This window comes from Halichoerus grypus, chromosome 12, assembly GCF_964656455.1.
Source record: "Halichoerus grypus chromosome 12, mHalGry1.hap1.1, whole genome shotgun sequence".
In the NCBI taxonomy this organism is placed as follows: domain Eukaryota; kingdom Metazoa; phylum Chordata; class Mammalia; order Carnivora; family Phocidae; genus Halichoerus; species Halichoerus grypus.
In genome coordinates, this window is record NC_135723.1 from 21663177 (window position 1) to 21678464 (window position 15288).

General features: G+C 36.3%; 1 protein-coding gene across 3 annotated transcripts in view; it reads left to right on the forward strand.

The window, feature by feature from the left end:
• The window catches only part of RELN (reelin), a 490351-nt gene that overhangs the window by 244669 nt on the left and 230394 nt on the right, over positions 1-15288 (forward strand). For all 3 annotated transcript variants that reach the window (XM_078060039.1, XM_078060040.1, XM_036067465.2), the window contains exons 7-8: positions 2443-2539; positions 7623-7674. In XM_078060039.1, the coding sequence (XP_077916165.1) occupies positions 2443-2539; positions 7623-7674 (149 nt within the window). The remainder of the gene's footprint in view (positions 1-2442; positions 2540-7622; positions 7675-15288) is intronic.

Here is a 15288-nt window from a genome sequence, read left to right on the forward strand (position 1 = left end):
AAATGGGATTATTTTATTTTATTCTTTTTGTTGCAATTGTAAGTAGAATTATTTTCTTAATTCTCTTTCTGGCTAGTTTGTTATTAGTGTATAGAAATGCAATGGATTTCTGTATATTAATTTTGTACCCTGCAATTTTACTGAATTAATTTATTGGTTCTAATAGTTTTTTGATGGTCTTGAGGGTTTTCTGTATATAGTATCATGTCATCTGCAAAGGATGACAATTTTACTTCTTCCTTACCAATTTGGATGCCTTTTTTTTTTTTCCTTGTCTGATTACTGTGGGTAGGATTCCTAGTATTATGTTGAATAAAAGTGGCAAGAGTGGGCATCCTTGTCTTGTCTTTGATCTTAGAGGAAAATCTTCCAGCTTTTCACCAACAACGAAGATTTTAGTTTACAGTCACTGAAGGAAAATGGCAGATAGTCATTGTGAGGGTTGAACATTTAAAAAATTTTTCTCTTTCAAAGTTGATATTTCTCTCAAGCTATTTCACAATGACCTGGAGGCCAAATAATCCTCATCTATCACTAAGTAAGAACCCCACTAAAATTTTTGTGTTACTTCTCTACTTTTATCACAATCACATTCCTTGAAAACATTAATGTACAATTTAAAGATAGAGAAAGTGTAATAAGAAGTTCATGTAATAGGTTCTCTGTGGGGAAAAAACCTAGTATACCAGTTCTAGATGAAAGTGGTGAAAATTTATAATAAAATATAATAATATAATTTATAATAATAATTATATATATTATATATAATAGTAACATTATTATTATTATAGCCAACACACTAACACATCATGTTAGCTATGTGCAGGTCCTATTCTAAGATCTCAACCTTTAATAACAGTACTGTTTATGAAGTTGTCTTATATTCCTTCATTCATTCAACAGATATTTGTGGAATACAACATGTCAGGCATAAAACAGTGATCCATTTATCACCTTTATGAAGCTACTATTATGTCTTTTCTAATGTCAAAGATTTTTTTTTTTTAGAATTTTGCTCACAGTAATCGGGAGAAGATTTAAATCTCCTACTAAGATTTGTGATGCTATGAGCACTGGCATTTTAAATTTCATATCAGAAATTGTTCTCTGTTTATTCTAAAAAAAAAAAATCAAAGGTTCTTGACATTATTGATCTGCTTATGGGAACACAGCTCAAAAGAATAATACCAATCACTTGATCCATGCAATTCTCATGCAGGCAATGCTTACATTTATTTGCCAAGTTTTCACTTATTTATTGTGCTTCTGCTTCTTGGCTTTATGGGATATCTGGTATCTTTTCACACTTTTGTCTTCTTCCTCCTGGAATGGGAATTCCTACTCCCTCTTTCTCTGAAATTAGCAAATAGTTGAAAGGGTGAAACACGGTGATCTCCAAAACAAAGGGCATGCATGCTACCCTTTCCACAATGTTTGGCCCATAGAATGTGAAACTGAAAATGTCCTTTCTGCATGAAATATAGCTCTCATGTGGTTTGAGGTTCAGACAGAAGAAACATGGATTATCTCTCTACATGTTAGGTGTGTAATGATTGTAGTTTGAGATGTCACGATGCAGAGCACTGCGTTACTGTAAATATGCAAAGTCAAATCCAGAATTTTCATACCTTCAATTTCTGCTAAAAACATGAATACATTTATTTTTGAGATTTTGTCCTAAGGTTGTATTGACCACTTCATTTTAAAGTAGTAAAAAAGCAGCTAATTAAATTATTTGCAAGGTTAATGTATCAACTTGTTATCCAAAATTTGCTTGATTTAGAATTTGTATATATTTCATATTAATACGTAAATTAAATATAATCTGATTCCATTATTTTTTAGCGTGGTATATTTTATAGACATTCAGATTTATTTGAGGACAATAATTTTAAACATTTACGCTTATAACAACTCAAAAGAAAATTAAAATTGGTAAAACATCTTTTGTTTTCAGAGATACAAGTTTTAGTTCATTATCTAAGTGTGTATTACTTTGCTTAACGTTAATATTTGCAAACATCCTTGTATTGGATATGGTATATATTATATGTAATTATTAATAAAAACACCCATCTGCCATTATTAAGTGCCTACTAGGAGATTGGTTCCGTACTCTGTGTTTCATGCACTCTCTTGTTTAATCCTCGTGTGAGATTTAGGTCAGTATTATCCTCATTGTACAGGTGAGAAAACCAAAACTTTGGGAGATTAAGTAACTTGCCCACCGCTGTGAGTGACCGAAAGAACTGGGATTTTAGTTCAAGCCTTCCTGGTTTCATGTTTCATAAACATGTCACAATACAAAAAAAAAAACTATAACCTTCCTCAAAATGTTGATTTGAACCGACTAACAGTGGCTTATGTCTTTCCTTACCTGAGCAATAAACCACTTTGTGCTACTTAATTCTCAGGCTGGGGGTGCATTCTCTGTTCTCACAGGGTTGAATGTAACAACTGCGAGACTGGAGAACAGTGTGGTGCGATTATGCATGGCAATGCTGTCACCTTCTGTGAGCCATATGGTCCAAGAGAATTGGTAAGTACATGCTGTTTATGTACATTATTCCAAATACACTGTCTTTATGGAGCTTTTTGCCAACAAAAGATTCTTTTATGCTCTTATAAGTCATATGAAAATTTGCAGCATTGTTTATATTATGAATCCTATTACAAATACCTCAAAATGGGGAACAGTGGTTTTATAGTTTATTTTCAAAAGTAAAAATAAAAAATTCAGTAATAAAATGGGCCGCATCAGTGGATACACATGGTGCATCATTATGATTAGATGGCTTTTTAAAAATATGGGTATGACATGCATGTAACATCGATGACACACATATGTATGTATATCGTATTTAAATAATTTATGGCTTTCTAAATTCTTGTATAAAGCTTTACTTTTAACTGTCTTATATTCTCTTTGCAAGCCAAAAATGTTAGACAAGCAACTTTATCACATTATTTTAAAACTTTGTGTCCCAACCACAGAGGACGTTTACTGAATTTTTTTTTAAGAAGTGAAAGTGCACTGAATAAACTAGTTTTGAACAAATTTTGGTTTGTGCCAAATTGTTTAGGAGTAGGTTACTTTCCTTTAATTTAGACTGATTAGACTTTGCCTGCCAAAGAGAAGTTCTTGGATCATATGTAAAATGAAACATGAACATTCTAAATTAAAAGCAATGAAACCACTAGCCATCGGCATGAAGCTAATGAGCCTTTTGTTGTTACTTGGTTCTGGCAGAAAGATTACATTTCACATTCTTGAAAAAGGATATAAAAGCAATATTTTATATTATACTCCTGGCTCAATTTGTTTGCGAGAAGTGTTCTACTCATAGCGTCTCTTATAACGCTTTGCTTTTCTGATTTTCAGCTCAAGCTTTAGCGCTTCTAACAGGTTGTATTTTTCACCCCTACAAAACACATTGTGTTTCAAATTCATTAACTTTAAAAGTGGCCAGAAGATGGGCTTCCACAATACAAAGGGGAGAAAAACTAGCTAGGCAATTAGAAGAAGATTTAGTTATCAAAGTGAAAGTCAATTAATTTTTATAACATGGTTCTTATTTTATGCTGCTTGAATACCCCTTTCATGGCAATGGATACATTTAATTTATTAAAGATAGGAGCTGCAGAACATTGATAAATTGAAGAATTTTTAGCTGAAATTAGAACACAAACAGAATTAATTGGATGCAAATTAAAATAATAGGTGCTCATAATTCAAGTCACACAAGGTGTTATAATATTCCTGCAGACAAATGTGACTCTGGTAGTGAAGTTCTTCTTGAAAAAATAGATTTGCTAGTGCATTTTAAATAATGTACCATGACTGAATTAATTAGCTGTAAACCTTTAAACAAAATAAAATTTTACTAATTGAGCTTAGAATAAATGCCTTTTTTAGAATGTTCTCCCATTTGGTAATATTTCTGGAGATGCTTGGCAAGTTCTTTTTTGTTTCTACTGATAAATAAGAAATAAACATCTCTAAGAATATAATGCCAGAATTCTTATTTCTACAGTTTCTAAACTAAAAACTGAAGTATCTAGTTTATTTGACCCATGTATATTTTAATCCTGATTGTTTTCACTATTCCTCAGTTTATTGAGCATTAGAGTTTATGTACCCAATGGGCTAGTTTTGAATTGTATTATATAATTAATGTGAGATTAGCCTTTCAAGTAAAAAAGAAAATACTTGAAATAATTTTCTTCTTCCAAGGAAGAAAAAAAAAAAAGACATATGTAGATTTATATTCCCATCATAAGTACAAAGGATTGTGTTGTGGACCCCAAGGGAATAGAGTGAAAATACATTAATAAAGACAGGGATGACATCCACATTTTACACACTAGCAACTTCTAATTTTCAAAAATTTTTATACTGTGTTGGTGTCCCAGGAGCAAAAATATATATTGTACCCAAGTTGTGTTTACAGAAGACAGATCAACCAAATGAAAAGGAAGGAATTCAGTTGTCAGTTAACGTGCTATTATGTTCACTAAAATTCAAATATTTGCTTGGTACTCGAGACTGAATACAGTCAAAACTGTTGTGCGTGAGAACTGATGAAAGGTATCGGCCCCCCAAAATCCCTTTTTAACAAATTTGCCTTCTTTTTCATAAATTACTGAAGTTGTGAAACAAAGGATCACAGGCAAAGAACTTTAGTAGGCTAATTCGATATCTTCTATGATGCCAGCAAGAGCATCTCCATTTTGTGAATTCAGTCATGTGGCATTTTATTTCAATAAAAGCCAGAGTCAGTGAGAGGTGGCACCTGCTGTCACATGAGAACACCAGGCATTTATGTCCCCACTGCTGCTGTGGTTGTAGCCCTCACACATTTTATTTAACTCCGTGAGGTCTCCATATTCGGGTGGTGACACCCCAACTTTATTCATTCTGCTGGTCCAAAGTGAAGGACATGAGGAATTCACTTATCCACTCCTTTAAGAGAAAATGTGCTCTCTCAGAGCATGAAACAGGTGGGTTATGTGACCCCCTGTTTTTTTTTTTAAAGAAATTATTTATTGAATTATTTTCATATATTTGGAAATGCATTTTAGTTGCAGGGAGGAGTTTGGGCTAAAACAGCATCATACCGCCCCCCCCCCCCAAAATTTGCAGGGAAGATGTGCAGAATAAACAGCCTTAGCCAGTAGCAAATTCATATTCATTTTGTGGTCCTACTAATTTTCTGTGATTTAGGGTCTATTTGATAACTTAAGACCACTGAGATTTGGTAGGAGAAAAGTTCTGTCAGACTTCATAATTGCTGTATGGTTTATCAAAAGCCATGTAAGAGACCCTTTTCATTTGCAGAATGTCAGATGTAAAGACTTAATAACTTTGCAAACTAAAATTACATATGTGAACCCAAGGATAAGAAATAATTTATAATCCCCAAATGTAAACATAGGTGAACAGATTTGATAGGCAATGCTTCCTGTTACTTTTTTCTCTTCATCTTTCCTATTCCTTGTAGCCGACACTTTTACTAATGAGCTAAATGGGTAAAGGTAGAGAAATGGGAGTTAGCCATTCTGTCAGTCCTTAGCTTCCCTGGTGGAGAAAAAAAAAGTGTAGAATCAATGACTAATCTAGGTCCAGGGTCACTCACTCTCAGTTAGCACATGTAATTTGAAATTTGGCAGTATTCCAAGCAACTTACTGTTTGCTAGCCAGGGTCACGTCTGTGGAACTTCATTATGCAGGCGACACAGTGTCATTTATGACACCAACAGGGTAAGTATCTCAGACTCTCTCGGATATTTCATGCACCAGCCTTAGCAATAACCATGGTGCTTTTAGCTTACATAGGATACCATTGTTTCAAAGAACTTATATTCAGGAGTGTTTCATGATTCACCTGGGAATCTACTCAGTTATATAAAATCAGAGGTGGAAAGAGCATTCATTCAATTTATGTGAAAACTTTAAAAATTTTCATGTGCCTTTTTGGACTGTAAGATTAAATTATCCAAGTGGAAAAACCATGAGGACAAACAGTTGAACTTACTCTAAAAATTGTATGTGTGTGGAGGGGGCAGGGAACAGATTCCTTTTAAAGGAATCTTGAAAAGGAGCTGGTATCCTAGTTATTTAAAGAAAATTCTGTTGGTGCATTTTTCTTTAATGACTCTAGTTCAGGGGAAGAGAGCAGGAAACAGAGCTCTGGGCGTGATGGGCCAGTTTTCTTTTAGTAGATAATCTGTGATAATGAGGGATTTAAATTAAACAGAGAGAATTTGCTCTGACACCCTGACATCAGTGATTTTTGCTACCGTTAAAATCAGTTAGGAGCTGATATCTATACTGATAATGTAATAATTTATAAAATGTCTCTCTTGCCCTCCCTTCTTTTACCTTTCCTGCTTCCTCATGGACTTCAGAGTCACATATTTAAAGCATACATTCAGTCATCTTTCCAATTTGTGTTGTAGAAATGGGAAGCATACATCTGATCTTTGGATACTCACATCTCAGCTGAATTCTGGCAAAACAAGAAGCTTGCTCACTCATTTCCCCACTAGTTCCCACAGTGATTCATAAACTGGGTATCTCCTGACCCTTCCGCAGTTGTGGACTCCATCACGTGGGGGCCAACAAAGTGCAGGAATAAATCTAAGGATGATATTATGACATATAAAAAGCGGAAGCAAGCTTACTGGTTTTGCCATGGTGAAGACATAGTTGTACACTTTATAATTTATAGGTGCAGTCATGGGAGGCATCCCATTCATTAGCTCACAAAGGTCAGGAACCCCACAAGAGAGTCACTGAAAATGAGAACCCTAATTCTCATCCCATGTGAACTGGTATGGGTCGAAGTCACTGCTCCACAGAATAAATAAGTAATCTTTTAAAAATTTAAATTGATTTCAGATTAAATAGGGTACCATTTCTCTTTCAGAAGGGGGAAAATTGTTTAAGCATGCTTCTTCATGAGATTAAAGGACAGTAATAGAAATGTATTGGAAGGATATTTCTAGGCCCATAATTTGATTACTTTTTTTTGAGAGGTAACAATTTTATTGAGAAATAATCCACATACTCTACAATTCATTCATTTAAATTATAGAATTCAAGTCTTTTAGTTCATTCACAAAATTATGCAATCATTATTACAATCAATTTTAGAACATTTCATCATTCCCTAACGAAATCCTATACCTTAAGCTGTTGTATTTCTAATTACTTTGCAAAATAATCTTATTCTCCTCATTTGCTCTTAATTTACCTCCTAGTTTTTGTTTGGGAGCCTTTTTATGGCCTTCGCTTGGGCTCTAGATTTGTTGGTTTAGGATGGGGGGAGGTTGAGGGGTGAGTGGAGGGGACTGTGTTAAGTGCCCTCACAAGATTACCTGGTAGATCACACCGAAAATGGTTTTCAACAGGACCCTGAGAGTCTAAATCAGGATCTCACAGCATTATTCCCCACAGGGCACCATGAAATATATGTTCAGACATACTGATGAAAATAAGCTAACCACTGGATTAATGCAACATCTGTTTATGGCTCCTTTTTTTCCTCTTTTCAACCCCCTTTCCTCTTTCTCCTCCTATCTTTCTATCTTGTCTTATTTTGGTATATTCCTTTTTCTAGATTACCACCAGCCTTAATACAACAACAGCCTCTGTCCTCCAATTTTCCATTGGTAAGTGTTTTTAGCAATTATAGCAATTTAACTTGGAAGTGTTTGTTTTAATCATAGTGTGTCATCTGGATTATAGTGCCAAGTGCTTTTAGATTTAGAGAAGAATCCATCTTAACATTGCTATAAATAATTTAAAACATTTTTTAAATGAAATTTAAAATCATAAATGCTGCGTTCTGTTCTCACTTCTCTCCAGCAGGGAGCGGTATTTAAGAATGGTACAGAGAACCCAAAACATTTTAAAGTGATTTACATACGATTTCGAACGATTGGGATTGGACTGTTAGAGCAGAATTACCTGACTGGTTGTGTTTTGCTCAGATTAAGAAGACTGAAAATCTGTTAAATTTCCTGCACCTTGACTGGCTGGTAGTGAAAGAGATAATTATTGTTGCCTGAGAGAAACCAGTTAGGGTTTCGTGTTTGGCACAAATAATCCATGTTTAATTCAGGCACGGATAATTTTAAAAATGTATCTGGCAATATTTCTTTTAAGTGCTTTTTATAGTAGAGCTCAAAATTCCTACACAAAGCATTCAGTAAAATAAAGTACCTCTGGATCAAGTGTGTACAGCTTTGCTGTCTGTTTACCTTCCGTTCTCATCTCCAAAGGCATATATTAATAAATAACACGGACAAGGTTCCAGTAGGAATGTTCTAGGTAAAGAAAGATACAGCCTTCTGGATGGGGGCTCGTCTTACTGATCTGGGTCCTGTAAGGGAAACCGCCTCCCGGCCTCTGTGACATGGAGATGCGGCAGCTGTGCCTCAGGAGCGGGCACGGACAGCTTCCTTCATTCCCCAGGCCCATCCCCTACCCCACCCCACCCCACTGTCTTCACCCGCTTTTCTTTGGAGAACCACCATTAGCAAAAGGACTGTCTCCCGCAGTAGCCCCCCAGTCCTGATCACAGAGCGGCGTTCTCCCAGCCGGGAGCTCTCTGTGGTTGATTGTGCCTGAGCGCAGTTTTCTTCAAGCCGTGCTGTTGTCACCTTCTCCTCTGCGTGCCTCACGGAAGCTTCTCTAGGCCTTACTGTGAGACTGCCTGTTACAGTTTGGGTTGTTTTCTTCTCACATCGAAAGCAGGACTACAACAATTTACAGACTGTTCCGAAGTCCATATGTGGTCATAAGGAAAGTGTTAGCTAAAACAAAATAATGAGTCTTTTTTTTTTTTTAAGATTTATTTATTTATTTATTTGAGAGAGAGCGAGAGAGAGAGAGAGAGAGCACGAGTGGTAGGGAGAGGCAGAGGAAGGAGCAGGCCCCCCGCTGAGCAAGGAGCCCGATGCGGGACTCGATCCCAGGACCCTGAGATCATGACCTGAGCCAAAAGGCAGATGCTTTTTTTTTTTTCTTTTTAAGATTTTATTTATTTGTGAGAGAGAGAATGAGAGACAGAGAGCATGAGAGGGAGGAGGGTCAGAGGGAGAAGCAGACTCCCTGCCGAGCAGGGAGCCCGATGCGGGACTCGATCCTGGGACTCCAGGATCATGACCTGAGCCGAAGGCAGTTGCTTAACCAACTGAGCCACCCAGGCACCCCCAAAAGGCAGATGCTTAACTGACTGAGCCACCCAGGCGCCCCATAATGAGACTTTCTTATGAGGGTTTTCTTGGATCCATTAGCAAGTGTATCCTAAACGTTCTGTAAAGAGCATGCAAGACTTATAATCAGAAACAAGTGAAGTGCATTTTTTGAAAGTTGTGGTGCTACAGAAACAATTCTTTTAAAAACTCTAGCATGACAGGCAAGTAACTAGAACCAATGTGTTTAAACTTATTATGCTATTAATATTAAAAAAAATATGCTGAAAAGGTTTTCCTATTTATCTGTATTCCAAGCATTAATTCTAAACTTTTTTGTTAGGGCAATGAACATTAATTTCAGATATTATTTCTAACCAATTAAAGAATACAAGAGAATCCTCTTTAAAATATATGCTTCACAATTCTACTAGTATTTGAACTTTCTTCAAGGTAGGTAGGAATTTTATTCCAGCACCAATGAAATTATCCTACCTTAAAGGGGACAAAAACCTCTATTTTTGTAAATAGTAAGGAGTATACCATGGAGCTGGCAGAGATTAATTTCCTCTCCTTTTAATATCACCCCACCACGAGCAACAGAGCTGATGATACAGGGCTGGGAAGGGGACAATCAGAAGATTCAGGGTCTGGTGCCTAAGATCCCAAAGCCAGAACAAGCACCATGACCAAGGGCTTCGGGCTAGACCCAAACATATGACTACTTAGTAAGAGCCCTTGACTTTACTGCAAAACAAGGACCGCCGTCTACCAGGCCAGAGAGCTGCTTGTATTATTTAAAGCACAGATTTGAATCCTAGGTTAGAAGACTAGAAGAATAACAGACTCAGGAAGTTGGAAGAGATATGTAGATGGATAGGTGACAGATAGATAAAAATATATCAAGTTTATAACTAAAAAAATACTTAGAAATCTTTTCTGAGTGGCAGTTTTAGAATCAAAAAGAAATTTTAACATGTCATTGTTTGGAAATGAAACAAAATATTTATTTTATTTTTTATTTTATTTTTATTTTTTGAAACATTTTTTAATTTAAATTCAGTTAATTAACACATAATGTGTTATTGGTTTCAGAGGTACAGGCCTGTGATTCGTCAGTCTTATATAATACCCAGTGCTCATTACAACACATACCCTCCCCAGTGTCCATCACCCAGTTATCCCAGCCCCCCATCCTCCTCCCCTCCAGCAACCCTCAGTTTGTTTCCTGAGATTAAGAGTCTCTTATGGTTTGTCTCCCTCTTTGGTTTCATCAGAAACAAAATATTTAGTGAAGAATTATAACTTATTGCTTAGGACTTCACTGGGGAATTTGCTTACTGCATTTTGAGAATAAAAATCTTGGGAACTAAGAAGGATTAGGGTGGCCAAGAAACAATGTAGTGGCAAACCATAAGCTGTGTGGTGTATGGGGGTAAATGGTCAATATGGAAGTGTGGGCACAACTTTTCAGAAATGGTTTTGTGTAACTCATTATGAGTGCTTCGGGTAGCATCATTCTGTTTATATGGATGGCATGGGGGCTAGATGAGGGCACACACACGGATTCCAGAGATGTCATCATCGCATGAATTCATCCTGAGCTTTACAAGTCCCATGATAACCAAATACCAAAAAAGCAAACGTAGAGTCAAGTAGCAGCCATTGCGTTTATACTCAGTTCAAAAATTATATTGCGTGTGTTATAAAAAAGCACTGTATGTAGACAATCCAACATTTATATTTCTTTGTGGATTGTGGAATTATCCAACTCTATACTAATGGTTCAATACGGTCAGTCAGATTTAGTGTCCCTCCTTGGAATTCCTTAAGGATGTTAAATGTTCCCTGTGTAGTGTGATGATTCAGATGTAATAGGGACAGTTTTTTAGGGAATTCTGTCATGATTCATGGCTATCATGGTGAATTATGTTCACAATTATGGACATATAGCCACAATTGAGTAAGTTATTGCCTTGATATTTTTATATTGCTCTTGTAAACATTTTCAGTTCCATCACAAGCGTTATCCAAGTACCCCAGAGCTATGTGTACAGAAATGTCTTAAATTACTAAGCATATCAAATAAACTCTATCATGCCACTGTTTCACAGCAATGCTCTTCCAGCCCTTTCTAAATATATATACATATATCACACAGACGTGTGCACACACACACATATAAATATATGCATAAACATACAGGCTATCTTAACCAAAAGAATTTTTAAAGTTAAAGCATCCTGAAAACACAGCTCTGTAACCTGAAATTTATCAAGTTATCGATAGCTAAACCATCTTGAAAAATGTCCAAAATGTTTGTAGACGAACTTTTCATTTTTCCATTCCAATGAAAGATCTCATATCCATTTCTGTGTTGAAGCATTGATCTGACACAATCCTCACTTGATTCATTAGAGTCACCTAGTGGAATTTATGGTTGTAGCCTTAGAAACATTTCCCCGTTTCCTTTAGATTTCCTCTGGGATAGGAAGAAAGATTTGAGATGATGTCCTTGCAAACCATTATCTTACAGATGCCTCCAAATTCTGCTTTTTCAGGCAGGATCCTGGGTCCAAGGGAAGTGCTGGTAATGCTTTGCATCGTTCATTCACTTCACAAGATTTCACTGAGTATTTGCTGTGTGCCCAGCCCTTTCCTGAGCTAACTATAGAAAGACCAAAAAAAAAAAAAAGGAAAACAGAGGGGTATTTACCGTGCTGAGCAGTTTGGTAGAGGGCTCTGGCTGCATCCAGAGCAGGAAACCTCTAGGGAACTACCAGAATGCTATAAACAGAGATGGACATGTGTACAGGTCCCCATGGTGGCAGGTCCTACAGAGTAGAGCAGGTCAGGAAGGCTTCTTAGGAGAATCCCTGAAAGCCAACAACATGAGTCACTGGAAGGGACAAAGGTTTTCCAGGTGAGGAGACAGAGTGACACAAGCAAGATACAGGATGGGAACGTGAGTGCCCTCCCGGAGCAGAAGGACTGGCCAGGGGGTGGCTGTGGTCAATGTCAGATAAAATTGTGTCCATTTGAAGAGTTAATCTATATCGGCGAGGGTTTTAAACTTACTGAATAGTCAATAGAAGTCAGAAATGGCCTCTTTGTCTCTTGAGCAATAAAAAAAATATAATGAAATTAATTCTTAAGAAAGATCATTTGGACAGTTGTGTTCAGAGTGGACTTGTCTCTTCCTTGATATAAATCTGCATTGACTCACTCAATAAGATCTTGCCAAATACTATGCTTGTTCAGTTTAGCCTAGCTCTTTCTTCAGATTAATAGAATTTGGAGGCTAAATGGGGATTAAAGGTAAAGCATTTAAAAACATATGGCATAAAGAACAGAGTTTAGTTTGAGAGATAAATCTGTCTTGTCCATCATGATATTCTCAGCCCCTAGCCCAGGGACTCAAAATAAGTAGGTGATCATAAATATTTCTTGCCTGAGTGACAAGTAACTATTACAGAGATGTCTGTAATACTAGGTAACCAAGTGCTAAATTGGTTCGATGCAGACATTTCATGCCAAGAGAGGATTTGGGCATGGTGATCCAAAGACCTCAATCAATGGAAAAGTTGACCCAGAAGGAAACATAAAATCACCAATAAACTATGCTTTTAGTGAAGCTAGTGGACAGTAATATATATCCATGTATTTATCAGTTGTTAATGAACTAGCTAGAATCTATTACTTGTTCATACTTTATAGAATTAGTACCTTTTTTCTTTGGCTTTACTTATGAATATCTTAAAGATCTGGGGTTTTCTGTGGGCATTTTTTTTACTGTCTTTTTTGTTTGTTTTTAACCATCTCAAGACAGGGGACAGCCATTAAATCATAAATGTTCTACTTTTACAGATTAAAATATGAAAATGTCCTTAGGCCTGATTTGTTCTCTTATGTACCTACTTGTGCTATAGAGTCTCTGAGATAAATGAGAGCTTCTCAATTTGTATGAGTGTATTTTGAAAAATAGAAATTAGGAAATAAGGAAAGTTAGAGGTACTATTAATGGTGAATTGGAAGATTGCTTTGTAAAAGAAAAGAGATCTGGCACTATTTTTTCTTAAATAGGTATAATGAATAAAATGCTACTTGTATGAGGTATTATATTGCATTTAGCATAAGAGAAGCAGCTTTTCCCTCAAGCCTAATTCATAAACATCTTAATTACTCAGAACCTGACCCAATAGAGAAAGTTTCTCTCTACTCTTAGATCAGCTAATTCAGAGCAAGGAGAAATTGAGCCCTCCATGTCTTGGTAGGAATTATTGCTCATTTCCTCTGTGAGCTTCCTGAGATATGTTTCTAAATTAGACTCTCATTTTTTTCAGGAGTCACTGTCCTTGGTAAGTGAGTAAAACCTTGGGGAATTTGTTATGAAATAGTGAAAACCTCTTCTAAAACCATAATCTCTAAGTATGAGACGAACAAAATCTCTGATGACTTGAGCTCAAAACAAATATTAATAAAATACAGAAGTTTAGAAAAATTTAATAGTGAAATTAGTTTAATACATATGAATTTAAGGTTAAATAACATGTTTATTTGAGTGTAAGATTCTTGGATATAAAAGATATTAAGATAAGATGTGTTTATGACTTAAGTTTTAGATCTTCAAAGGTCTATATTAACACAAAAACTGAAGTCTTTATATATAGAACACTTCTGTGTTATCTAAATTCAATAAATAAAGGTTTGGAACTGATTATAATTCAGGTTGTCCTGCTTCTTCATCCTGGACTTGACCTATTCCTTTGTGGGGAATGTATATTTTAAAAGACCAGTTTAAATAAGCTTTATTATATATATATATTTCAAATCCACCTCACCCCAAATTCTTACATCCTGTTTTAAGCTATAAAAGGGAATATTCTCAAATATTGTAAAATTCTACTAAGCATAAGGTTCTGGCAAAGATTGTTGAGATTAATTACAAGTGTTCTTGAATAATTAAAACTGATAACTAAATAATTATCATTATGTGAATTAAAATACAATTTAAAAGATACTATGTCCTTTTCCTTTTGAAATACTTAATTCTGTCACTCTGCTTGATGAGGCTTAAAAAATAAGTATCAGCAATTCATTCATAAATATGTTCTACTAAAATTTATTGAGGGCTGTTCTAGTAGAAGGGATATAAGCAATAAACTATAGGATGAGAAGAAACTGATCATTGGTATAGACTAAATGGTCTCTCCTATGAAAACTCAGCTCATTGCCCTAGCCTGATATCTCTAATTCCCACTTCTCCATATTATCACACCTACTTCACTCTGCTTTTATACACATTTATACACATTTCTGCATATCCACTTGCACCCTTTAAAGCTTAAATGTTTAAAGCCCTTGAGGGCTAAGTGGTCTAACAAGTGTCCCTCTTGGTTTATAGGGCAGAATTCTGCTTGCAACTAGAACTAAGTAACTGTGGATTGTATTGGATCTCATTCATAGGTTAGGAAAGAGACTTAGTGATGTTCCACACTGGTTGCTCAAAACTATACCCACTCTCGACTACTGACGCAAGTCCATGGGCAGTATGAGAACCTGATCCAAGCCAGCAACTTTCATGTTCTTATCAATCAACGACTCTCGATCAAGACCTCTTCTTTCAGAGAGACCTTGAGGACATATGCTATACATAATGTGATGTGTCTGCATCCACTGTGGAAAAAGCCAAACCCAAGACACTGCTCAGCCTGCAAGGACTTTATTTATCAAATAGGTGGGGGGGAGAGAGTCCACATGTGAGAAGAAGCCAAGGAAGGGGTACAGACTACAGAGGAGAGTGAGAGCACATTGTGTTGGAAAATCCAGACAGAGGGAGGTCCAGAGGCAGGACTTTATCATTTGGGAGGGAGACTGATAAGAGCAGGTGTAGTACTGCTCCAGAGGCAAAGCACCACCATTTGAAGGTTAGAGAGATGGAAGCCGGCAGGGGGACAAGGCAGAGGCCATTCTAAGACCTGAAGATCAAGGTCAAAGCCAGAACTGCAGCAAGGGTGGTAATGCTGAGTTTCCAGATTGCTGGGGTGGGGAGGGGCAGTGCTTAACACCTGCTGCCTAAGGTGGGGG